Raw genomic sequence first — 24,737 nt, 5'->3', positions numbered from 1 at the left:
AGTAACAGGGAGAAACTGTACTTTGGAACTTTGGAAACTATACAAATACATGGAAATTAAACTACACACTCCTAAACAATGAGTCAAAGAAGAAATTAAAGAGGAAATTAAAATATTTCTTGAGACAAATGAGAATGGAAACACAACATATCAAAACCTATGGATACAGTAAAAGCAGTTCCAAGAGAGATGTTTATACAGTAAATGCCTACATCAAAGAATTGGAAAGAACATAAACTACCTAAGGTTAAATCTCAAGGAACTAAAATAATAAGAACAAACTAAACCCAAAATTCGTAGGAGGAAAGAAATAATAAAGATCAGAGCAGAAGAAACCAAAAAAATTCAAGAGGTCAATGAAACAAAGAGTTAGTTTTTTAAAAAGCTAAACAAAATCGACAAACCTGTACCTAGACTAACTAAAAAGAAGTTTTCAGATAAAATCAGAGATGGAAAAGACATTATAACTGATATCACAAAAATATGAAGGATCATAAGAGACTATTAGCTATACGTCAGCTAATTGGAAAACCTAGAAGAACTGGATAAATTCCTAGACACATAAAATCTATCAAAGTTGAATCATGAAAAAACAGAAAATCTGGACAGTGAGATTTTGATTAGTGAGATTGAGTAGTGAGATTGAATCACTAATAAAAAGTATCCCATCAAAGAAAAGCCAAGGACCTGATGGCTTCACGGCTGAATTCTACCAAATATTTAAAGAACTAATACCAATCCTTTTCAAACTAGTCCATAAAATTGAAGAAGAGGGAATTCTTCCAAACTTGTTCTACACATCCAGCATCACCCTGATACCAAAACCAGATAAAGACACAACAAAACAAGAAAACTACAGGCCAATATCCCTGATCAACATAGATGCAAATATCCTCAGTAAAATAAGAGCAATCAGAATTCAACAGCACATTGAAAAAGATTATTCACCATGACCAAGTGGGATTCATTCCAGGGAGACAAGTATGGTTCAACCTATGCAAATCAATAAATGTGATACAACACAGCAACAGAATCAAGGGGGAAAAAACCCTATGATTATTTCAATAGGTGCAGAAAAAGCTTTGATAAAATTCAAGATTCCTTCATGATAAAAATTCTCAACAAATTAGAGAATAAAGGCCATATATGACAAATCCACAGCTAACATGCTGAACTGGGAAAAATTGAAAGCTTTTCCTGTAAGCTCTAAAACAAGACAAAGGTGCCCACTCCTTCTATTATTTAACATAGTACTGGAAGTTCTAGAAAAGAGCAAGCAAGCAAGAGAAAGAAAGAAAGAGCATCCAAACTGGAAAGGGGAATTCAAATTTATCCTTGTTTGCAGATGACATGATTGTGTATGTAGAAAGCACTAAAGACTCCACTAAAAAAACTGTTAGAACTAATAAAAGAATTCAGTAAGGTTTCAGGATACCAAATCAACATATAAAAATCAGCAGCATTTCTATTTGTCAGTAGTGAACTATATGAAAAATCAAGAAAATCCCATTTATAGCAGCTACCAAAAAAATAAAATAGAATAAATTAAGGAGGTAAAAGATCTCTGCAATGGAAACTATAAAACAGTGATAAATTGAAAAGGATACAAATAAATAGATATTTCACATTCATGGGTCAAAATAATTAATACTGTTAAAATATCCATACCACCCAAAGTGATCTAAAAATTCAATGTAATCCCCATCAAAATGCCAAGGACATTCTTCACAGAAATAGAAAAAACCGAAAATTCATATGGAAATACAAAAGACCCCAAATAGCCAAAGCAATCCTGAGCAAAAAGAACATCACACTACCTAACTTTAAAATATACTACAAAGTTATAGTAACCAAAACAACATGAGATTAGCATGAAAGCAGGTTCATAGACTAATGGAACAGAATAGAGAAACCAGAAATAAATCCACACACTTACAGCAAACTGATTTTCAACAAAGACGCCAAGAACACACATTGTGGAAAGGGCAGTCTTTTCAATAAATGGTGCTGGGATAACTGGCTATGCATCTGTAGGAAAATGAAACTAGATCTTTTTCTCTTACCATATACAAAAATAAAATGCTTTAAAGACTTAAATCTAAGACCTGAAACTATAAAACTACTAGAAGAAAACATGGGGGAAATGCTTCATGACATGAGTCTGGTTAAGGGTTTTTTGGGTAAGACCTCAGGAGCACAGCCAACAAAAGCAAAAATAGATACATTGGATTACATTAAAAATGAAAAAGCTTCTGCACAACAAAGGAAATAATAGAGTGAAGAGACAACCTACAGAATAAGACCTCAGGAGCACAGCCAACAAAAGCAAAAATAGATACATTGGATTACATTAAAAATGAAAAAGCTTCTGCACAACAAAGGAAATAATAGAGTGAAGAGACAACCTACAGAATGGGAGAAAATATTTGCAAACTATGCATCTGACAGGGGTTAATATCTGGAATATATAAGGAACTCAACTCCACAGCAAAAAAGCAAACAGTCCGATTTTAAAATGAACAAAGGACTTGAATAGACATTTATCAGAAGACGTCATACAAATGGTCAATAGGTACATAAGAAAATCCTCAACATCACTAATCATCAGGGAAGTGTAAATCAAAACCACAGTGAGGTATCCCCTCATCTCAATTAGAATGGCTATTATCAAAAAGACAAAAATTAGCAATTGCTGGTGTGGATATGGAGAAAAAGGAACCCTTACACACAGTTGGTGGGAATGTAAATTGATAGAGCCATTATGGAAAACAGTATAGAGGTTCCTCAAAAAATTAAAAATAGAACTACCATATGATCCAGCAATTCTACTAGTGAGTATTTATCCAAAGGAGGCAAAATCGGTAAGTCAAAGAGATATCTGTCCTTGTATGTTTATTGTAGCACTATTCACAATAGACAAAAACTGGACTCAAGAGTCCATCAGTGACCAAATGAGTAATGAAAATTTGGTGTATATATGCACAATGGAATACTATTCAGCTATAAAAAAGAATAAAATCCTGTTATTTGCAGCAACATGGATAAACCTGGAGGACATCATGTTAAGTGAAGTCAGTCAGTACCTACAAGTAAAATTGCTAGGTCAAATGGTAACTGTATGTTTAACTTTTTTTTTTTTTTTTAAGAGATGGGGTCTCACTGTGTCACTGAGGCTGAAAAACAATGATGCAATCATAGCTCACTGTAACCTCAAACTCCTGGGCTCAAGCTATCCTCTTGCCTCAGCCACCTGAGTAGCTGGGACTAAGGCATGCACCACCATACCTGGCTAATTTTTCATTTTTTTGTAGAGATAAGTTCTCACTATGTTGCCTGACTGGTCTTGAACTCCTGGCCTTAAGCGATCCTCCCACATCAACCTCCCAAACTGTTGAGATTACAGATGTGAGCTACCATGCCTGACTGCTATGTTTAACGTTTTACATAACTGACAAACTGTGTTCCAAAGTGATTGTGCAATTTTATATTCCCACAAAAAGTATGTATGAGGATTCCTATTTCTCCACATCCTCATCAACACTTGTTACTGTCTGTTTTTATTATAGTCATCCTAGTGGATGTGAAATGGTACCTCACTGTGGCTTTGATTTGCATTTCCGTGGTGACCAATGATGTTCAGCATCTTTTCATATGTTTATTGGCCATTTGTGTATCTTCTTTAGAGAAATGTCTATTTAGATTTTATCTGTCTTTAAATTGGACAGATCTGTGATCTTTATATGCCTGTTACATTGTAGAAACTTGACTGAATACATATTTATTGACTGAATAAATAAAAGGATAGATCAGTATGTAAAACTTTATATCCATAATTCCCATTATGAGAGACTAATAATGTTTGTGAGAGCAGAGATCATGTTTGTCTTGGTAATAGTTATGTATGTCCAGTGCCCAGAAGATTCTCTGACAGCCTGGCATGGGATAGGTGTTCAACTTGTTGATTGAGTGAATAAATGTTTGGTTGCGATGTGTTTCATGATAACACAAATAACTGAAGAAGTTATCAATAAGATATGAGTATTTAATGAGCATGATATGAACTGGAGAGCATGTGAATAGATGGTGTCAAATCAATGACCTGTAAAACAAGAGCCCAGGCCCACCACACCTGTTGGATATACTGGTGGCTACTGCCTGGGTCACTTATAACACTTGGCATATGGTCCATTCACCTCTTAATGTTCTCAGTGTTTATTTTCAATGGTGATGTCAATACTCATCTTTTAAAAATTGTCTCCTTTTAAAAAGGAAAGTAGGTACTGCACAGGTATGTAGTGGCTTAGAAGAGGGTTGCTAGCTAAATTGCTCGTTTTCCTCTTGGAAAGGACTTTTGGTTCCTTTTTTTTTTTTTTTTTTTTAAATAAGTTTGGTGATGTTTCTGTGACCAGAAATATGCCATCAGAACTTAACTCTTGTATCAGTTAGTTTGTGGTAAAGTGAGTTTCGTTAGATGTCATTTCGCTTAAAGTGACAGTTTCCAAGAACCTACCAATGGTGTTAAGTGAGGACTTACCGTATAATTATAAATGCTAACATTTGTTGTTATAGGTCCTTTTTATGATCATTGTATTTAATTGTTACAGTGACACTATGAGATAAGTACCATTATTGTCACCATTTCACATATGATGAAACTTAATCATAGAGGTTTAGTGGATGATTCCTAATACTCCTATATTTTGGGAAAACTGGGAGTAGCTGAAAAATCCTGAATCGCCTGGTCTTCTGCCCAGTGTCCATTATCAGAACACAGGAATGAAATAACACTTTAGTATCAGTTATGGCTCATGGGAATTTCCTGAAAGTCTGTGTTATGCTCCCTTTAGGTATATCAGAATTGGAGATAAAGAATGTGAATTTAACAAGAACTTTCGCCTTATCCTTCACACAAAACTGGCAAATCCTCATTATAAGCCCGAGTTACAAGCTCAGACAACCCTCCTCAATTTCACAGTCACAGAAGATGGTCTAGAAGCCCAGCTGCTGGCAGAGGTTGTCAGTATTGAAAGGCCAGATTTGGAGAAGCTTAAGGTAAAAATGATTAAATCATCTACCAACACTTAAATTGCCTTTGCTCCTTGTCAAAGATAAGTTGGCGATATTACTTTGGATCTATTTCTGCATTCTCTATTCTGTTCCATTGATCTATTTGTCTCTCCCTTCATCAATACCACACTGTTTCGATTACTGTAGTTTTATAGTAAGTCTTGAAGACAGGTAGTGTCAGTTCTCTAATTTTGTTGTTGTTCCATATACTATTGGTGATTCTGGATCTTATGCCTTTTAAAATAAACTTTAGAATTAGATTTTAAGTATCCACAAAATGATGTGCTAGTATTTTTATTAATATTGTGTTGAATTCCAGAAAGGAATAACTGTTAATAATACTGAGTCTTCTTATCCATGAACATGGAATATCTCTACATTTTTTAAATCTTTGCTTTCTTTCATCAGAGTTGATTTATACATATTTCAATTTTATGGTGCTAATGTAAAAATGGTATTTTAAATTTCAGATTACAGTTGTTCAATGCTGGTACACAGAAAAGCAATTGGATTTTGTATATTAATCTGTATCTTGCAAACTTGCTGTAATTGCCTATTAGTTGCAGGAGGCCTTATGTCAATTCTTTGGGATTTTCTACAAAAAGTTCATGTCATGTGTGAACAAAGACAATTTTCTATTTCTTTCTTCCAATTCTGTTTACATTTTATTTAATGTCTTATTGTACTAGTTAGGACTTCCAGGTACAATGTTGACTAGGAATGATGAAAAGGGACCAGCGTGTCCTTTTTCCTGATGCTAGAGCAAAAGTATCTTGCTTCTCACCATTAAGTATAATGTTAGCTGTAAGTCTCTTTTGTAGATATTCTTTATCAAGTTGAGGAAGTTACCCTCTATTTCTAGTTTGCTGAGAATTTTTAATCATGAATAAGTGTTGGATTTTACCAAATTTTTTGTGTGTCTATTGACATGACCATAGTTTTCTTCTTTAGCCTTTTATGTAGTGGATTACTTTACTTGATTTTTGAATATTGAGCCAGACTTGTATGTCTAGAATAAATCCTACTGGGTCATGGTGTATGATTCTTTTTATACATTGTTGGATTTGATATGCTAATATCTTGTTGAAGATTTTTATATCTGTGCTCATGAGAGATACTGGTCCGTAGTTTTCCTTCCTTGTGATGGCTTTACCTGGTTTTGGTATTAAGGTAATGCTGGCCTTATAGAATGAGTTAGGAAGTGTTCCCTCTGCTTCTGTTTTCTAGAAGAAATTATAGAGAATTGATATTATTTCTTCTTAGCTCTTTTTCAGTGAAATCATCTGGACCTGATGCTTTCTTTTTCAGAAGATTATTAATTATTGAGTCAATTTCTTTAATAAATATAAGCCTATTCAGATTATGTTTGTCCTTGTGCAAGTTTCTGGTACATTTTGTCTCCCAAGGTATTCGTCCACTTCATCTAAGTTATCAAATTCGTGGGCAGAGAATTGTTTATAATATTGTTTTATTATCCTTTAATATTCATGGAATCAGTAGTGATGCCCCTCTTTCATTCCTGATATTAGTAATTGGTGCCTTCTTTCTTTTTTTCTTGTTTAGCCTGCCTAGAGGATTATAAATTTTATTGATTCTTTCAAAGAACCAGCTTTTGGTTTTGTTGATTTTCTCTATTGGTTTTCTGTTTAAAATTTAATGGATTTCTGCTCAAATTTTTATTATTTATTTTCACCTGCCTGCTTTAGGTTTATATTGCTCTTCTTTCTCTAGTTTCCTAAGGTGAAAGCTTAGATAAATAACTTTAGATTTTCCTCTCTACTTTTCTAATATATGTATTCAATGTTCCAAATTTTCCTCTAAGTGCTTTTGTTATATCTCACAAGTTTTTATATGTTGTATTTTTATTTTCATTTATTTCAAAATATTTTTAAGTTTCTCTTGAGACTTCTTTAATCCATGTGTTATTTAGAAGTGTGTTATTCCTCTCCAAATATTTTGAGATTTTCCAACTATCTTTCTATTATTGATTTCTTATTTTTGTTGTGGTCTAGGACCACACTTTGATTTCTGTTCTTTTAAACTTTTTCAAGTGTGTTTTATGGCCCATTATTTGGTCCATCTTGGTGAATATTCCACATGAACTTGCAAAAAATGTATATACTGCTACAGTTAGATGAAGTATTATATAAATGTCATTCAATACAGTTGATTAATGATATTGCTTGGTTTAACTATATCCTTACTGATATTTTGCCTGATAGATCTGTCAATTATGGATACAGGTGTTTTGAATTCTTCAACTGTAATAATGCGTTTGTCTATTTCTCCTTGTAGATCTATTAGTTGTTGCCTCATATATTTTGATACTCTCTTGTTAGGTGTGTACACATTAAAGATTGTTATGCTTTCTTGAAAAGTTGGCCGCTTTATTATGTAATGCACCATTTGTTCTCAGTGATTTTCCTTGTTCTGATATCTTCTTTCTCTGAAATTAATATAGCTTCTCCAGCTTTCTTTTGATTAGTATTGGCATGGTATATCTTTCTCCATCCCTCTAACTTTAATTTTCATATTCAAAGTGGGCATTTTTAGCTGGGCGTGGTGGCTCATGCCTGTAATCTTAGCACTCTGGGAGGCCAAGGTGGGAGGATCACTTGAGATCAGGAGTTCAAGACCACCGTGAGCAAGAGCAAGACCCCATCTGTACCAAAAATAGAAAAAATTAGCCAGGCGTGCTGGCAAGTGCCTATAGTCCCAGCTACTCAGGAGGCTGAGCCAGGAGCATCACTTGATCCCAGGAATTTGAGGTTGCAGTGAACTATGATGAAGCCACTGCACTCTACCTGCGGCAACAAAGTGAGACTGTCTCAAATAAAGAAATAAAAAAATAGATAAAGTGGACTTTTGTAGAAAGCAGATAGTTGGGTCTTATTTTTTATCCACTCTGCCAGTCTCTTTTAGTAGATTTATTTAGATAATTCACATTTAAAGAGATTATTGATATGGATTAATATCTACCACATTTTTTGCTAATTTTTATTCACTATACTTGTTTCTTTATCTTTCTCCCTCTTTCTGCCTTATCTGGCTTTTTTTTTTTTTTTTTTTTTTTTTTTTTTTTTTTTTGGAGACAGAGTCTCACTCTGTTGCCCAGGCTAGAGTGAGTGCCGTGGCATCTTCCTAGCTCACAGCAACCTCAAACTCCTGGGCTCAAGCAATCCTACTGCCTCAGCCTCCTGAGTTGCTGGGACTACAGGCATGCGCCACCATGCCCGGCTAATTTTTTCTATATATATTTTTAGCTGTCCATATAATTTCTTTCTATTTTTAGTAGAGGTGGGGTCTCGTTCTTGCTCAGGCTGGTCTCGAACTCCTGAGCTCAAAGGATCCGCCCGCCTCAGCCTCCCAGAGTGCTAGGATTACAGGCGTGAGCCACTGCGCCTGGCCCTTATCTGGTTTTAATTGAGCATTTTATATGACTTCATTATTTCTTCTATCCTAGAATATAAAATTATAATTCTTTAAAAAAAAATTTAGTGATTGCCTTAACATTTGCAATATACAATTACAACTAATCTGATTCCATTTTCAGATAAAACTACCATCTTATTGTTTAGTGCAGGTACATTTTAATAGAGTATTCTCATTAACTCCCTCTTACTTTTTATAACATTGCTGTCATTCATGTTATTTATCCATAAGGTATGATAACCAAATACATTGCTGCTATAATTAAACAGCTCAATTAAGAGTAAAGTAAAATATTTTACCTTCATTTATTCTTTTCCTAGTGCTCTTTCTTTCTTACATAGATATGAGTTTCTGACCTATAATATCATTTTCCTTCTCCATGAAGAAATTCTTTAACATTTCTTGTAAGGCAGGTCTACTAGCAACAAAATCCCTCAGTTTTTGTCTAAGAAAATCTTTATTTCTCCTTCACTTTTGAAGGATAATTTTGCAGAATACAGAATCCTTAGTTATTTTTTTTCCTTCAATATTTTAAATATCTTACTTTACTCTTGCTTGCATAGTTTCTCAAGAGAACTTCCATGTCATTCTTACCCTTGTTCCAACACAGGTAAAATGTTTTTTTCTGTGAATTCTTTCAAAGATGTTTTGCTTATCTTTGATTTTCTAAGGTTTGAATATGATGTGCCTAGGAGTTGATTTTTTGGTGTTTATCCTGCTTAATGGGCTGCGTCCTGGATCTGTGGTTTAATGTCTGTCACTAATTTTGAAAAATTTGTAGCCATTATTACTTTCACTATTTCTTCTGCTTTTTCTCCCTCTTTCTTCTCCTTGTAATTATCTCACAGTTCTTGGATATTTCTTTCTTTTTTTTTTTTTATGCTTTTTGATTTTCAGTTGGAGAAGTCTCTATTGATATATCTTCAGTGTCACTAATTCTTCCCTTGACTATGTCTGTCCTACTGATGAGCCCATCAAAAGTGGCTTCATTTCTGTCATAGTGGTTTTGGTTTCTAGCATTTCCTTTTGATTCCTTCTCAGAGTTTCTGTCTTTCTACTTGCATTGCCCATGTAGTCTGGCATGTTGTCCACTTTTTCCAGTAAAGTCCTTAGCGTATTCAGCATAGTTATTTTTAATTCCCAGTCTGATAATTCCAAAAGCTTTGCCATACCTGAGTCTTGTTCAAAGGTTTGCTTTGTCTCTTCTTCAGGCTGTGTTTTTTTGCCTTTTAGCCTACCTTGTACTCATTTGTCGAAAGCCAGGCATGATATATTGGATAAATGGAACTAAGGTAAATAGTGCTACTTTAGTGTGAGATATTATGTTTATTCGGGTAGGAGTTAGGCTGTATTTAATGTTTGCTGTAGTTGTAGGTGTCATGGGCTTTCATTTAATCTCGTGTTCTTGTTTTTGTTTCCCCTGTTGTCTTTGGGTTTCCCTAAACACTGCTTCTTATATAGAGTCTGTGTTTTATAGCTCTCTCGGGTGTAATACAGTGATATTATACTGAAGTCTGTCAATGTGTTCGTAAGGTACTGGGGAGGGGAAGCATTCTTTAGTCTTCTGATTAAATCTCAGGGTTTTTTAATAGGCCTGAGTCACTGGCATGTGACCTTCAGAGGAGTTACTGAGCCTTTCTGTGTGAGACAGGTGTGGAGAGGGCTGAGTTGTCTAGCTGCCCTTCCCCTAAATCAGATTAGGCACTGGCCCAGTAGTTTCTTTTGTGGGCAGACTTTTGTTAAGGAGAACAGAAAGCTTTCATATTTATTGATAAAATAGTTACTTTTCCCCTGGGCTTATTTCAGAATGGTTACTTTTCTCCTGTTCAGTCCAGAGCAGAAGTGGATTTTCTTTGGTCTTCACTTTGAGAACCTGGACTCCTAGAGGTAAAACTCACAAAAGTATGGAGGGCCCCCTGACAATAGCCCCCCAGGAGTTTTTAACTCTCAAGCTCTGCCTCCAGCAATTTAGCCAATTACTGTTTAAGCATTCCCAGTAAGCTGTGATTCTCTATATCTGCCTGTTTTCAGGGAGCAGTTTGCTGTGTAATGTCAGTTCTCTGATGTATGTATGAAGAGTTGTTGATTAGCTTTATTCTTGTTGTGAGGACAGAAATGAGACTTCCAAGGTCTTTACACATCTGGGCAGAAACCAGAAGTTTCTTATGTTTTCTTAAACAGATTCTTCCCATAGGTTCATGAGGTTAAAGGGATAAGTGTTCATACTCTGCACCCTGGAGTGCAACCAGATCTTAACATACCTTCTGAATTTTTAAAAATTATTAGTATGGTTTTACTGTTAAGTGTGTTTCATTATATACCGATTCCATGAAGTTTGTGATTCAGGAAACTCTGCTTAAAGAACATGTATTTAACCACCATTTCTCACGCTTTTCTTGGCTTATATTAGTTGGTTTTGACAAAGCACCAAAATGATTTTAAGATTGAGCTGAAATATCTGGAGGACGATCTCCTGCTGCGTCTTTCTGCGGCAGAAGGAAGCTTCTTGGATGACACCAAACTGGTAGAGAGATTGGAGGAGACAAAGGCCACCGCAGCAGAGATAGAACGCAAGGTAGGGAAAGGCAGACGACACTCAGGGAGTTTTAATGTTCTGTTTGAATGCAGTGCTTGGGGTAACAGTGTATTCAGACTTGGTAATTCCTCTAAGAGAACTGACTTACGGAATTCAGGTCATTTAATAAACTGCCCTTAACCATTGGACTATGGGATTCTGAATGGAGATGGGATAATTGAACATGTACATCTCCTAATTCCATAGAGCTCCAATCATTCAACTTAGACCCTGTCTGGCTACTATTTTTCCAGGACCCAATTTTTGAAAAATTGGGTCCTGCTGGTTTATATGGCCCGAAAATCTAAAAAGGCTTAGCATCTGGCTCTGGCAAACTAACATCCGTAGTCTCTCTGCAGGTTCCCCAGTCTGTGGGACATTTTAGAGAAATGCTTAGAGGTGAAGTTTTGTTTACAGGCCTGCAGTGGCAGGAGACTGAGCAAGGGATGGTCTCCTGCTGTACTCAAATGCATTGTTCACCCTGGGAAAATGACATTTCCTAAAAGCCAGTAGCAATTTTCATTGAGCAGGCTTCCTGCTAATGTCCGACATGAGTCCCAATATGCCTTATGTGTGGTGTGCACTTTGGACTTCCACAAGTGGCCGTTAACCCTTAACATTGTTTCAAAGTCAGAATTAGACCCTTATTTGCTTTCTGCAATAGCCTCATTACTAAGTAATCTATTAATTACCCAGCAAAGGCTGTGTCGCCACACATCCAATATATTTGTCTTAAACTAAGCAAGGAAATGGAATCCCAAATTACTCCAGCCTTTTAAGTCAGTGAATTCTAGGTGGCTCCTAAGATGGTAAAGATTAAGGCAATTAAGTAAATTAGATCTTAGCTTTGAAGTTAACTTCTAATTGTCTCTTAAAATGTCTCTTCCTATCTTCTTAATATATCACCATGTAGTGACTACCCTCTCTGCCCTACTACACTTTATTTCCTTTTATACACAAATATTATGAATTAAGTCTATAGAAAAGATTGGAGAAAATATTGTATCTTATAAAAATATCAAACCAGCGGTAGTCCTATAAAAGAAATAGGTATTTGAGACTTGAATAAAAATTAATATGTTGGTTGATGACAGTGGTAGTTTTTTAAAAATTCTCTCTCTGAATGTACCCAGAGGCTAATACTAAGTGTAAATATATGAGCATATGGATGACCTGGTGCAAAGTTAGACAGGAGAGTTTTCATATAAAGGCCTTTTGGTAAGCATTGCTATTGGATATATTATCGACCTTGGCCACTTTTGTATACCTTGTTGCCTAATAAAGTTATTGGCATTGAATTGACCCAGCAGACTTGTAAGAGCCATCCCTGAGAGGCGATATAGCTGGGTTATTAAGCCTTGAAAGAGAGAGGGGAGGCAGGAAGGTGACATTACTCAGAAACAAATCCTGTAGAACCAAGCACAATTACGTTTGTTTAATCTGCAACCTGCAAAACAGCTAGAGTTATGTCCATTCTCACTGCCACTCAGTTTATGAAAAAATTATTTAAAAATCAGAATTTAGTGATTTTGGGAAAGCTCAAGCACAAAGATGCCATGCATGTTGTCTGTTTTAATACTCATGTTTTGTCATTTCAGATGTGTTCTTGCATTACGTGGATAGGTACAAAAACTATGAAGAGTAAGTTACTTGTTTTGTTTGATCCCAACCTAGGTGATAGAAGCCAAAGAAAATGAAAAAAAAATCAACGAGGCCCGAGAATGTTACAGACCAGTGGCAGCAAGAGCATCTCTTCTTTACTTTGTTATTAATGACCTCAGAAAAATCAACCCCATCTATCAATTTTCTTTGAAGGTAATGCTGAATAAGCTAAGAAAAATTTAAAACTTCAGGAGTTCAAGTTGTTTCTGGAAATTTGGAATTTATGTTTAAGTAATCAGTGTTCCTGGGTAAGGAGTCATGAGGACCTAGTTAACAACAACAAACAAAATCCTCATTCTCTCAGGAACTTTCATTTATAATTTTCAGTAAGGTAATTTTGAGGTACTTAAACTGTCACTATGATGTCATAATATATTTGTGCATTGTTCATAAACAGACTCTTAAGGGGATTATTAAATATAAGGGAATTATTCTTGGGGCCCCTATTCTGTCTTTGTGAAATGTGATTTGGAAAGAGCTTGCTCAATATTTCTTTGGTAAAGAGAGAAAAGGAATGAGAACAACTATTTATTAAGCTGCTCTTCCAGGCAAGGCACATTTACACTTTGGCTCACATTTTAATCCCTGTTACATCCCAAAAAAGTATATAACTTTATCCTCATTTAAAAAAACAAAACTAATATTTTTCAGATTTCAAATAAATTACCCCAAGAATTTATATTTTATAATTGAAAGAGCCAGGATTTCCACCTGTGACTGTTTGATTTCAAAGTCCATATTCTATACCTTGTTCCATTCTGCCTCAGGGCAGTGTTCGTTCATTTCATTCATCAGTTTTTAGGCAAATATTTATTGAGATCAATCATCATGCCAAACGCTTGTCACTAGGGTACAGTCTTGAAAAAATACATATATGGGTGACGATATCTGTCTCTATATCTATAGATATCTATGTCAGTGGATACACGGGTGTATCTCTACTTTTATAAACATGTCCATGTTTATAAAATAAGTTATATCCGTGTTTATAAAAGTGCTACATACAATCAGAGAAAGTAGGGATGGAGGAGCTGCTTTACTGGGACCTCAGGGAAGGCCTCTCAGAGGAAGTAATATTTTAGCTGATTCCTGAAGGATAAGTAAGATTTAGCCATGTGCAGAGTATTTGGGAGAAAACAGGGATATGTGAGGTATGGAAGAATTTGGGATTCCAGGTAGTGAATGAATCTCTGTAGCTAGAGGGTAATGAGTGAGAGGAAGGTGGCAAGAGACAAACCAAGAGAAATGGGAAGATCTTGATCACACAGAACCTCACAGGCCACATGAGGGATCTTGGATCATATCCTGTGTGCAAGAAGAAGCCAGTGAAAGGTTTCAAGCAGATGACTGATGCGATGACACAAGACTCAGAGACTTCAGATATGATTTGAAGCCAGGATCATCAGTTCTTGGAGATGGGTTGGACGTGGGCAATGAGGAAGAAGAAAGGGTCAAGCATAACTAGCAGGTTTCCTAGTAGCATGCGACTAGTGTGTAAAAATTCCGACAAGCACTGCTGAATCAGTAGTGTCAGCCCAGAATTACCCAAATGCCAAAACTAGACTAAGGCATTACAAGGAAAGAGAACTACAGAGCAGTTCCCCTGGTGCACGTTGTTGCAAAACTCCTCCAGAAAAGACTGGCAAATTGAATCCAACCATATATTTGAATAAAAACCACAATACATTATGACCAAGTAGAATTTATGCCAAGAGTGCAAGTTGTTTTAACATTCAAAAATCACACAACGTAATTCATCATATTAACAGAATAAAAGAAGAAAACCATATGATCCGTTCAATTAATGCAAAGAGCTTGACAAATGTCAACACATGGTTTAAAAAAGGAAAAAAGCCTCTCAGCTAATGAGGAAAAGATGATAACGTCTCAGTGTAATAAAAGGCAGCTACAAAAATCTATGGCAACATTTTACTTAATGTTGAAAAATGGAATGATTTCCCCTAAGATTAGGAACAAGACAAGGATATCTTTCTCTCAGCACTTCTATTCAACATGTCATTGGAAATTATAGCCAATGCAATAAGACAATAAAAGGCACAGAGATTTAAAAAGAAAAAAAAAAAAAAAAAACCTTTTTACAGATAACCTGATCACATATGTAGAAAATTCTAAGAAATCTACAAAAAAAAGGTGCTTAGACTAAGAAGTGTGTTTTTAGCAATATTGCAGGCTATAAAGTCAATATACAAAATGGTTTGTATCTCTGTATATAAGGAAGACACAGAAAATTAATAATTCAGCACTACTTACAATGGCTTCCAAAGCCATGAGACTCTTAGGGATAATTATAATCAAATGCATGCAAGGTTTGTATACTAAAAACTATAAAATATTGTTGAGAAAAACTAGAGAAGGCCTAATTAAATAGGGAGATACATCAATTATCACTTGGAATACTCAATATTGTTAAGACCATGTGGAATAAAATAAATCTCATCCATTATATCACACTATATACAATTAATTCAAAATGAATTGGCTAAGCTATAAAATTTCTAAAAGAAAAAATAAGACAAAAGCTTTGGACGTTGGGTTAGGCAAATATTTCTTAGGACACAATGGGAAGCAAAAAATTGATAAAGTGAACTCTATCAAATTTAAAAGCTTATGATCTTGAACACTGTTAAAAAAATAAAAAGGTAAGCCACAGACTAGCAAAAACAACATTCCCAATACATGTATCTAACAAAGAATTTGTATGAGGATATATAAAAGACTCGTCCAACTCAGTAATGAGTTAAATGGACATATATAATAAGACATATGTGTTGTCCATAAGCATATTAAAAAATGTTCATCAGTCATCAGAAAAATGTAAAATGAAGCAGAATGAGGTCCTACCATATACTCAGTAAAGTGGCTAAAATTTTACAAGACTATCAATACCAAGCATAGCACAGGTAAGCGCACAGCATTTCTCTCAGATTGCTGCAAGGAATGCAATGGTAAAACCATTTTGGATAACAGTTTGGCAATTTATGATAAAGGTAAATATACATTTGCAGTATGATCTTGCATTTTTACTCTACATATTTACCTAAGGGAAATGAAAACACATGTCCACAAAAAAATTTGTTAGCAAATGTTCATAGATACTTTATTCGTAATAGCCAAAATTTGGAAATGACTCAAAATTTGCATAACCATTCACTGGCAGGTGAATGCCACAAGTAGAAAATTCCATACCTGACCTCATGTGTTTCATGCACAAAATTGTTAAAAAGTATTGTATAAAATTATCTTCAGGCTATGTGTATAAGGTATATATAAAACATAAATGAATTTCATGTTTAGACTGGGTCTCATCCCCAAGATAGCTCTTTATGTGTAATTATGTATTCCAAAATAAAAAAAAATCCAAAACATTTCTGGTCCCAAGCGTTTTGGATGAGGGACACTCAACCCTGTACTTTGTTAATGCCCCCTTACCAATATGTGCTAAGCGTATCTGTCATTTCACGGTTTTACTTTCATTCAAATATATATACTTAAAGGTAAATCAGTCTGTGATCTTCGGTCCCTGTCCACCAGCCATAAGTAAATAAATATATTTATAGTTATGTATGTATAGATATATTTATATAAATTTAAATTCATGTCCATATATATAGACACAGAGATATAAAAATCCTACACCCCGCATTATTACTAAGGCATGAAGTAGAATAATAAATATCCAGAGTGACTTTAAAAGGAAGAAGAGGCCAGGCTCAATGGCTCATGCCTGTAATCTTAGACTCTGGGAGGCTGAGGCAGGAGGATTGTTTGAGATCAGGTGTTCGAGACCAGCCTGAGAAAGAACAAGACCCCATCTCTACAAAAAATAGAAATATTAGCCAGGCATGGCTGCATGCATCTGTAGTCCCAGCTACTCAGGAGGCTGAGGCAGGAGGATCGGCTAAGCTCAGGAATTTGAGGTTGCAGTGAGCTATGATGATGCCACTGCACTCTAGTCAGGGCAACAGAGCAAGATTCTGTTTCAAAAAAAAAAAAAGAAGAAGAAGAAGAAGAGATAACCAAAGGGCATCCCAAAAGTACATGGGTAGAACAACAAAACAATAACAAAAATAACAACTAGATTAAAAAGTAGGCTAAGGACTTAAGTAGACATCTCTCCAAAGAAGATATACAAATGATTTACAACCGTATGAAGAAATGTTCAACATAACGAATTATTGGGGAGATATAAATCAAAACCACAATGAGATAACACCTCACGCCCATTAGGATGGCTATTATCAAAAAATAACAAGTGTTGGCGAGGACATGGAAAAATTGGAACCCTCGTGCATTAATGGTGCAAATGTAAAATGGTGCAGCTGCTAAGGAAAACAGTATAGCGGTTTCTCAGAAAATTAAAAATAGAATTACCATATGATCCAGCAATTCTGTTTCTGGCTATATATCCCAAAGAATTGAAAGAGGGTCCCTAAGAGATGTCTGAACATCCATATTCATAGCAGCATTATTTACAATAGCCAAAATGTGGAAGCAACCCAAATGTCCATAAATGGATGAATGGATTAACCAAACGTGATACATACATGCAATGGAATATTATTTAGCCTTAAGAATGAAGGAAATTCTGACACATGCTACACCATGTATGAACCTTTAAGTACAGTGTCCTAAGTGAAATAAGCTAGTCACAAAAAGACTGTATGATTCCACTTACATGAGGTACCTAGAGTAGTCAAACTCATGGAAACAGAAAGTATAATGGTGGTTGCCAGAAACTGAGGGGAGAGGAGAATGGACAGTTGTTTAATGGGTACAGAGTTTCAGTTTTGCAATATGAAAAAGTTATGGATATTGGTTGCACAACAATGTGAAGATACTTAAAACTGAACTGAATATATGTATACTTAAAATTGTTAAGATGGTAAATTTTATGTATATTTTACCACAATTAAAAATAAAACCCATTTTTTAAAAAGTGCATGAGCAGGAGAGAGGATGGTGCAGTTCAGTTGCTAGGAAGGAGATGTGGGTAGATTTCATGGAATCATATTAATGACAGTAATGACAGCAAACACTTAATGAGCACGTACCATGTGCCAGAAACCGTTTCAAGAGTTTGTATTGTCCTAAAAATCCTCCTCTCCTATAGATAAACTTTAAACTGTCACCCCATGTATCTGGAGCTGGTTAGACATTCAGGCACCAATTGTCACCCTTTAATGGTCGCATTAAATTTCCCAGGCTTTTAACGTGCTGTTCCACAGAGCGATCGAGCAGGCTGACAAGGTAGAAGACGTGCAGGGGCGCATCTCCATCCTGACGGAGAGCATCACCCACGCCATCTTCCTATACACCAGCCAGGCGCTGTTTGAGAAGGACAAACTCACCTTCCTGTCCCAGATGGCTTTTCAGGTAAGGCGATCAGTCACTCAAAAGCATCCCCAGAGCCAAAGGCAGACGCCTCTGTTTATTATGTATTTTACTCCTGGAGGAAAGCACAGACACCTTTTTTGGAACCCCTTGGTGGCTTGCAAAGAGTCTGCATTTCCTACAAGGAGCTTGGGCATGTGACAGTCTTCTCCTAGGTTCCAGTGCTTTGGTTTGGGTGGGTATGTGCAGTAAGCTCCCACCACAGCCATCATCCTGAAAAACGTCAATGAGACGTTCTCTTCACCTTCTTGGGTCCTATAAAGAACCATCCAGGTGCTACCAGGAAGATTCTTTGAGATCAGGGTTATAATGTCCAGATCCGAGTAGTCCCTAAGAGTTTCTCAGAAAACAGTGAAGGGGGCTGGGCGAGGTGGCTCACACCTGTAATCCCAGCACTTTGGGAGGCCAAGGTGAGGGGATCACTTGAGGCCAGGAGTTTGAGAACAGCCTGAGCTACATAGCAAGACCCTATCGATATTCAAAAATTTTTTTAAGAAATTAGCCAGGTATGGTGGTGTGTGTGTAGTCCCAGCTATGCAGGAGGATCGCTTGAGCTCAGGAGTTTGAAGTTGCAGTGAGCTATGTGTCATTGCACTCCAGCCCTGGCAACAGAGCAAGACCATATCTCCAAAAAAAAAAAGAAAGACAGTGAATGAGTTCATCCATGCTGTAGCAAATGACAGAATTTCTTTCTTTTTTAAGGTTGAATAGTATTCCATTCTGTATAGTTAATGTATTTTTCAAAATTGCTCAAAGGGTAGATTTTAAGTGTTCTCACCATAAAAAAAAAATGATATCTGGGTTGATGGATGTGTTAATTAGCGTGATTTAACCAATCCACAATATAAACATATATCAAAGCATCACATTGTGCACCATAAATTGTATAATATTATTTGTCAATTAAAAATAAAATTAAAATTAAAAAAAAACACAACAGTGAATGGGTAAGGAGAGCTCCAGGTTTCTCACCCCACCTTCTGTGAGACCTACTTCTGTTTTACTCTTTTTCACATGGACTTGTACAAAAGACTTTGTTTAAATAAAGATGTTCATGATGTGGGAAAGAAAAACTTTGAGGACCACAGTTTTGGATAAAATAAAAATGTCCTTTCATTCACTAGTTTGCTACATGGCATTTTCCGTCAGCCCAAACCTTAAGGAGAGGTCTGTGTCTTACCTATTTTGTATTCTCCAAAGTGCTTTCCCCAAACACCTGCAGTTAATAATGATAAACTGTCACTTTTCTTTCAATGTTGTTTGTATTCATAGATTCCTTTAGATTCTATAAGAATATATGAGTATGGGCATTTTACAATATATGTTATAAACAGGCGTAAGGCATTACAAAATGAAATACTTGTTTTTATACATATCTCTTATTAACAGGAAAAGGCCAGGGGTGATAATACATGTCATGCACATCTATTTGAAATTTCCCTTTGGAAGCTGTAGATAAATTATATCTGTCTCAAGTTCTGACAATATAGTAACTCAAAGCTTCTATATTGATGATTACTTGTTTGTTGAAATAAATTGAATTAAGAAAAATTAATTATCCAATAAAGTAAAATATTATTTTAATACACCCATAATACATTTTGAAACATCTAGAATTTTAAAATAGAATAAACTAAAAAAAATTTACCTGTTTAACTTTGTAAGGTGTTATAGTTTCTAAATGGACATTAGGAATACTTCATTTGTACCCTCCAAAAGGTACTATGGACTCTCTATCAATTCTGTAATCAGAATGTCTGAAGTTTATTCAGACATTCATTATGTGTTTTAGTTGTAACTATAAAACAATTTCTCATTTTTTTCAATATAATCTCTCATATAAGAAAAATCTTTCACACATCTCATAGTTTATTGATTATAATTTCTATACCAGAATTGACTTATTAATATTAGTTCTACCTTCTGTTTAGTAATTTAGTCCATTGTCACCTGAGGCTTTCTCATTTTGTATAATGCATTTTAAGACAGGTTTGATCTATCAGCAGAAGACTAAATAGGAAGGCATGTTTCAAATACGTTGCTCATAGGGATAGGTGTGAGGATTGGAATAAATCAGCCAATTTAATTATTTTCTATTAGATTTCAAGTCATGGTTTTGAGATCATGGATATAAGCTAAGATTCCCTGTTTCAACTATAGGATAGATCTCTGCCAGAATCATTAGCAGACTTGCTTCTGCCTGTTCAATCATGTCCACTAAATGGTAACTGCTTCCTGTGTCATGATTTTGATGTAAACCAAATAATCCTTTTCAATTTTGTCTATCAAGATTTTGCTGAGAAAGAAAGAGATTGACCCCCTTGAACTGGATTTCCTGCTTCGATTCACAGTTGAACATACTTATCCAAGTCCTGTTGACTTCCTAACGACTCAGTCGTGGAGTGCTATCAAGGTACGACAGGAACATGGTTTCTCAATTTCTAAATCTCATTTCTAATATTAGGTCTTTCCAATGTAGAAATGTAGTTTAAAGAACACAGGTGATGATACATTAGACACCATTTCAGTTGTAGAAATATATAATGTGATGTTATTTAATTAATCTTTGTATTATTAAATTGATTATTGCCTTATTTGGAAGTCAAGCAGCTTTTAACTCATGTGTGGGTGGAAATGTTAATAAATATGCACAGTCTATCAGGACCTTTGATAAAAGTCAAGTGATATAAATGAGAATTTTTCTTAAATCTAGTTTCTTTGTTTTTTTCTTTTTACTATATTTCTCCACTTTTTCTAGTTTTTCAAATTACATCACAGTGCAGTAGTGTATTCTCATTGTAAAATGTTCAAGCCCAACAGAATATTGTAGAGAAAAAAGTTAAAGTCATTCTTCAACCCTAGTTATCAATCTTTATTCCATTTTTCTGTCAGAAGGTTCTGTTGTTAAGAGTTTATGCTCCCAGAGGCTGGAGTTTCATAACGATGTTCGACGTAGGCTAAGCTTTGCTCTGCTCTTTTTTCTAAGAAAACATTTCTGTGCATTGAAAATAACTGTGTTATTCCTTTTTATAGTACGTTTAGATTTTGTATTTTTAGTAAGTATTTTTGATTAGGTTATCCACTTTAGAATTCTAAATTCAAGTTGAAATGTGTATCAGTCAGGGTCTCAGCAGAAAACTAATGGCACCTTCAAAGCGGTGATGAAGAGATTTAACTAAGAGCACATTTTTGTAGTATGAGCGATCAACCCACAAGGGTAAGGGAAGAAACCAGGAATGGGGAAGGGAAAAGGGGAGAACTGCTGAGAAATGAAGTTATGGGAAGGAACCAAAAGAACGTAGTCCCTGCCAAACCACATCCCAGCAGAAAAGAGCTGGGGAGGAAATAACCCCTCCTCTCTCTTCTCTAATGCTGCAGTCTCCTGCCAGTGTCTTCCATTGGCCAAACTCAATTGAGCCAGAGACCCGGAGAACTTAGTTCAAATTGTCCTTTGAGCTCACCTTTTACTCAGAGCCCAAAAGAGCGCAGAGTCAATCTGAAAAGAAAATGAAGACCATCCTGTGCAATTTGTTTACATTAGATTAGATACATGCACAAGTCTTTATCTCAAACTATAAAGTATTGTTCACGCCATTCCTACCTATTTCCCTACTGTATCCCAGGCAGTTGCCCTTATTGAAGAATTTCGAGGCATAGACCGAGATGTGGAAGGATCTTCCAAGCCGTGGAGGAAGTGGGTAGAATCCGAGTGTCCAGAGAAAGAAAAGTTACCGCAAGAATGGAAGAAGAAAAGTTTAATACAGAAGCTGATTATTTTGAGAGCACTGCGCCCTGACAGAATGACATATGCTCTCAGGTGGGGCTGCTGGCATTTCAGGAAATGCAAGTTAACATAGAGTAAACTTAGTCTTAGGGGTTAGGAGTATCTGGTGGAGATGTTTACTGTTCATATTCATGGGAAGTGATTCTACTGAGATTTAGATATTATAATGACTGCTATTGTTAAAATTCGCTGAACACTAAACAGCGTGCTAGTCTGTAGGCAGACTCAGCACATTCTTCCAGAAAAGCTTCATTCAGAAATCAGTAGGGGAGATGGGGAACTGATGGAAATATTCTTGGAAGAGAGATGGGTGTCAGCAGAGTTCAGAGGCCAGGAGCATGAATTATCCAAGTGTAATTTCCATCGACTTTATTCAGTGGTGGCATTTTGGCTCCAAAGATTTTGCATGTCAAACAAAAATGAGTTCCTTTCGCGGAGACACTCATAGTCCTACAACTTTACAACCAATGCAATTTAAAAGCAGAAACCCCTGTCTACATCTTGGTTCAAGTGTTCGTTTTCTTTGCCCTCTTAGCTTCTAAATGGTAATTTGCTGCTTAATTCACACAAGTCTTATTCTAATTTGAATTCGCCAATCAAAGAGTTCTCAACTTCCTTCCCTATTGTGCTCCTCTTTTTTCAGCGATATTCATGTGCCTCAGGGTTTTTTTTTTCCTTTGCTTTGTCTAGTTCAGCCAATTTTCCCTTTGCAGGAGCCTCTGCCGAAGCCTACTTTACAAGTTAATTCTGCTTAGTAGTACTTACTTTCTGCTAAATTTGATGCCGCTGGAAAATAATCCCTGCTTAATTGAGCTTCCCTGTGTTAGAAACACCCCCAAAAGCATTTGTATATTCATGAGAAGCCCAGCAGGCTGGAAAATTGCACTGTGGCAAATCTAATAAACTGTTAATAAGTAATGGGGGAATCTGGCAGGGGATTTGGGGGATACAAAGCCATAAGCAGGCTGATGGTACTCAGAGGGGGGTCTCAGGAGCCCCCCAAAATGGAACATAGGCTTCCGATTTTCAGAGCGTTCATTGATACGCCTACTGCATACATCTAGTTGGATTCATATTGTCATTCTAAAAAGACATCCTGTGTAATCATAAGGTTGCTTCTTTCCTATGCCTGTGCTTTAAGCTTATCTAAGTGGTAACACTTTTTAAGGTCAAAAGCACTGATTATGTTTTTTGTATTATTTTTTTTATAGAAATTTTGTGGAGGAAAAACTAGGTGCAAAGTATGTGGAGAGGACCAGATTGGATTTAGTTAAAGCATTTGAAGAAAGCAGCCCAGCTACCCCAATATTCTTCATCCTGTCCCCAGGGGTAGATGCCCTTAAAGACCTAGAGATTCTTGGTGAGTGGCCAGGAGGCCTGCTGGCCTGCCCTCCCTCCCTTTCACCCACCACCCACCTTCCCCTCCTTTCAGTTCTCAGTTATCTTAGTTTCTTTTTTTTTCATATGTTGGAAATTGGGTATATGGAAAATGAAAGGCTAACAACACTGTAGTCTGAAGAAATGTTCAAATGGAACATTCCTCTGGTTGGCATAATGCAAGTTTCTTTTGTATTGTTTTCTACCTTTTGACTATATATGAGGGCCAGAGGGCAATTTTCTCCATGCTCATGTAATCTTGTGCCCCCTGTGACTAAATAATGGTCATTAGAGCAAGTCTATTTGATTGTGCAAGGCACTGTCGCTTTGTGCTCTAGATTACTATTCCCCACGGCCCACACCAAGAATACCAGGTTAATATAGCTGTGACCTGACTGTGCTCAATTTAAACGCAGCCTCACAAGGTGAGAGGCTTGTGCATTTACCCAATGAACCGATCCTTCAAAAAATGATGTGATATCTACCACATGTTGCTCCTTTTTATGAGGGAAATGCTTTGCTACTCCTGCAAGAGTTTATAAAGCCCCAGAACAATGCCTGCCCTCTATCAAAATGTCAAAAGCTTCATTATTATAAAACCAAAGGAACTGGTTTCCATAGGCTTTTCTAATGCTTGCAGTGAGGCAGCTGTAGAGAGCTGAAAATGCTGCCTGTGGAGACCACAGAGGTTAAGTTTGCCTGTTCGAGGAAAGTGACCTGGAAGATGGCAGCAGTGACCACAGGTGTACACTGGACCACAGAACTCCAGACTCCTCTTACCCCTACCTGCTTGACACCTCCTCTGACTCTGGTGTCTTCTCCCACAGGCAAACGCCTTGGGTTTACAATCGACTCTGGAAAATTCCACAACGTATCTTTAGGACAAGGTCAGGAGATGGTGGCAGAAATGGCACTGGAGAAAGCTTCCAAAGGAGGACACTGGGTCATACTCCAGGTGAGTATTAAGTCTCAGGGAAAACACTGGCCTAACCAACAGAACAATCCTTTAACACCACCACACATGGTGATTCGCAGCGTCCTAGCAATTCTGTCAGCATTCATGACACCTCCTAAGTGGTGCGGGGCTCAGCAGTGGGTACCGTCTTTTGAGAGGCTGTCTAGCCATTGTGCTTTAACATTAAAAATATTAGGAGAAGCCCCATCGTTCTTCTGACTTACTAATATCTGGAACACTCAGTAGTGCCTGAGGATAAACAGGCTCGTCTGGATTGCCAACACTGTTATTGTTGCAGGTGGCTTTAAAGCTGACAGAGACCTTTTGGAATGTATGTTATCTCACAGCTCTGACCAGTTGTGTTACATTCCCTTTGTGAATTAACGGGATGAGAGTAGACTAACACTCTATCCCTTCTAGGGCTAACATTAGAGGGCCTAGGAATCTAGAACTGGGGTGGCCCCGTTGGGTGG

At 36.4% G+C, this 24,737-nt stretch overlaps 1 protein-coding gene across 1 annotated transcript in view; it reads left to right on the top strand.

The window, feature by feature from the left end:
• DNAH11 (dynein axonemal heavy chain 11) overlaps nucleotides 1–24,737 on the top strand; it is a 305,641-nt gene that overhangs the window by 247,664 nt on the left and 33,240 nt on the right. The window contains exons 66-73 of the mRNA XM_069462413.1: nucleotides 4,848–5,052; nucleotides 10,910–11,074; nucleotides 12,749–12,889; nucleotides 17,960–18,130; nucleotides 20,439–20,561; nucleotides 21,772–21,965; nucleotides 23,144–23,292; nucleotides 24,137–24,264. Of these exons, the coding sequence (XP_069318514.1) occupies nucleotides 4,848–5,052; nucleotides 10,910–11,074; nucleotides 12,749–12,889; nucleotides 17,960–18,130; nucleotides 20,439–20,561; nucleotides 21,772–21,965; nucleotides 23,144–23,292; nucleotides 24,137–24,264 (1,276 nt within the window). The remainder of the gene's footprint in view (nucleotides 1–4,847; nucleotides 5,053–10,909; nucleotides 11,075–12,748; nucleotides 12,890–17,959; nucleotides 18,131–20,438; nucleotides 20,562–21,771; nucleotides 21,966–23,143; nucleotides 23,293–24,136; nucleotides 24,265–24,737) is intronic.

Source organism: Eulemur rufifrons, chromosome 29 (genome assembly GCF_041146395.1).
Source record: "Eulemur rufifrons isolate Redbay chromosome 29, OSU_ERuf_1, whole genome shotgun sequence".
Classification (NCBI taxonomy): Eukaryota; Metazoa; Chordata; class Mammalia; order Primates; family Lemuridae; genus Eulemur; species Eulemur rufifrons.
This window is presented reverse-complemented; position numbering and strand designations above follow the sequence as displayed.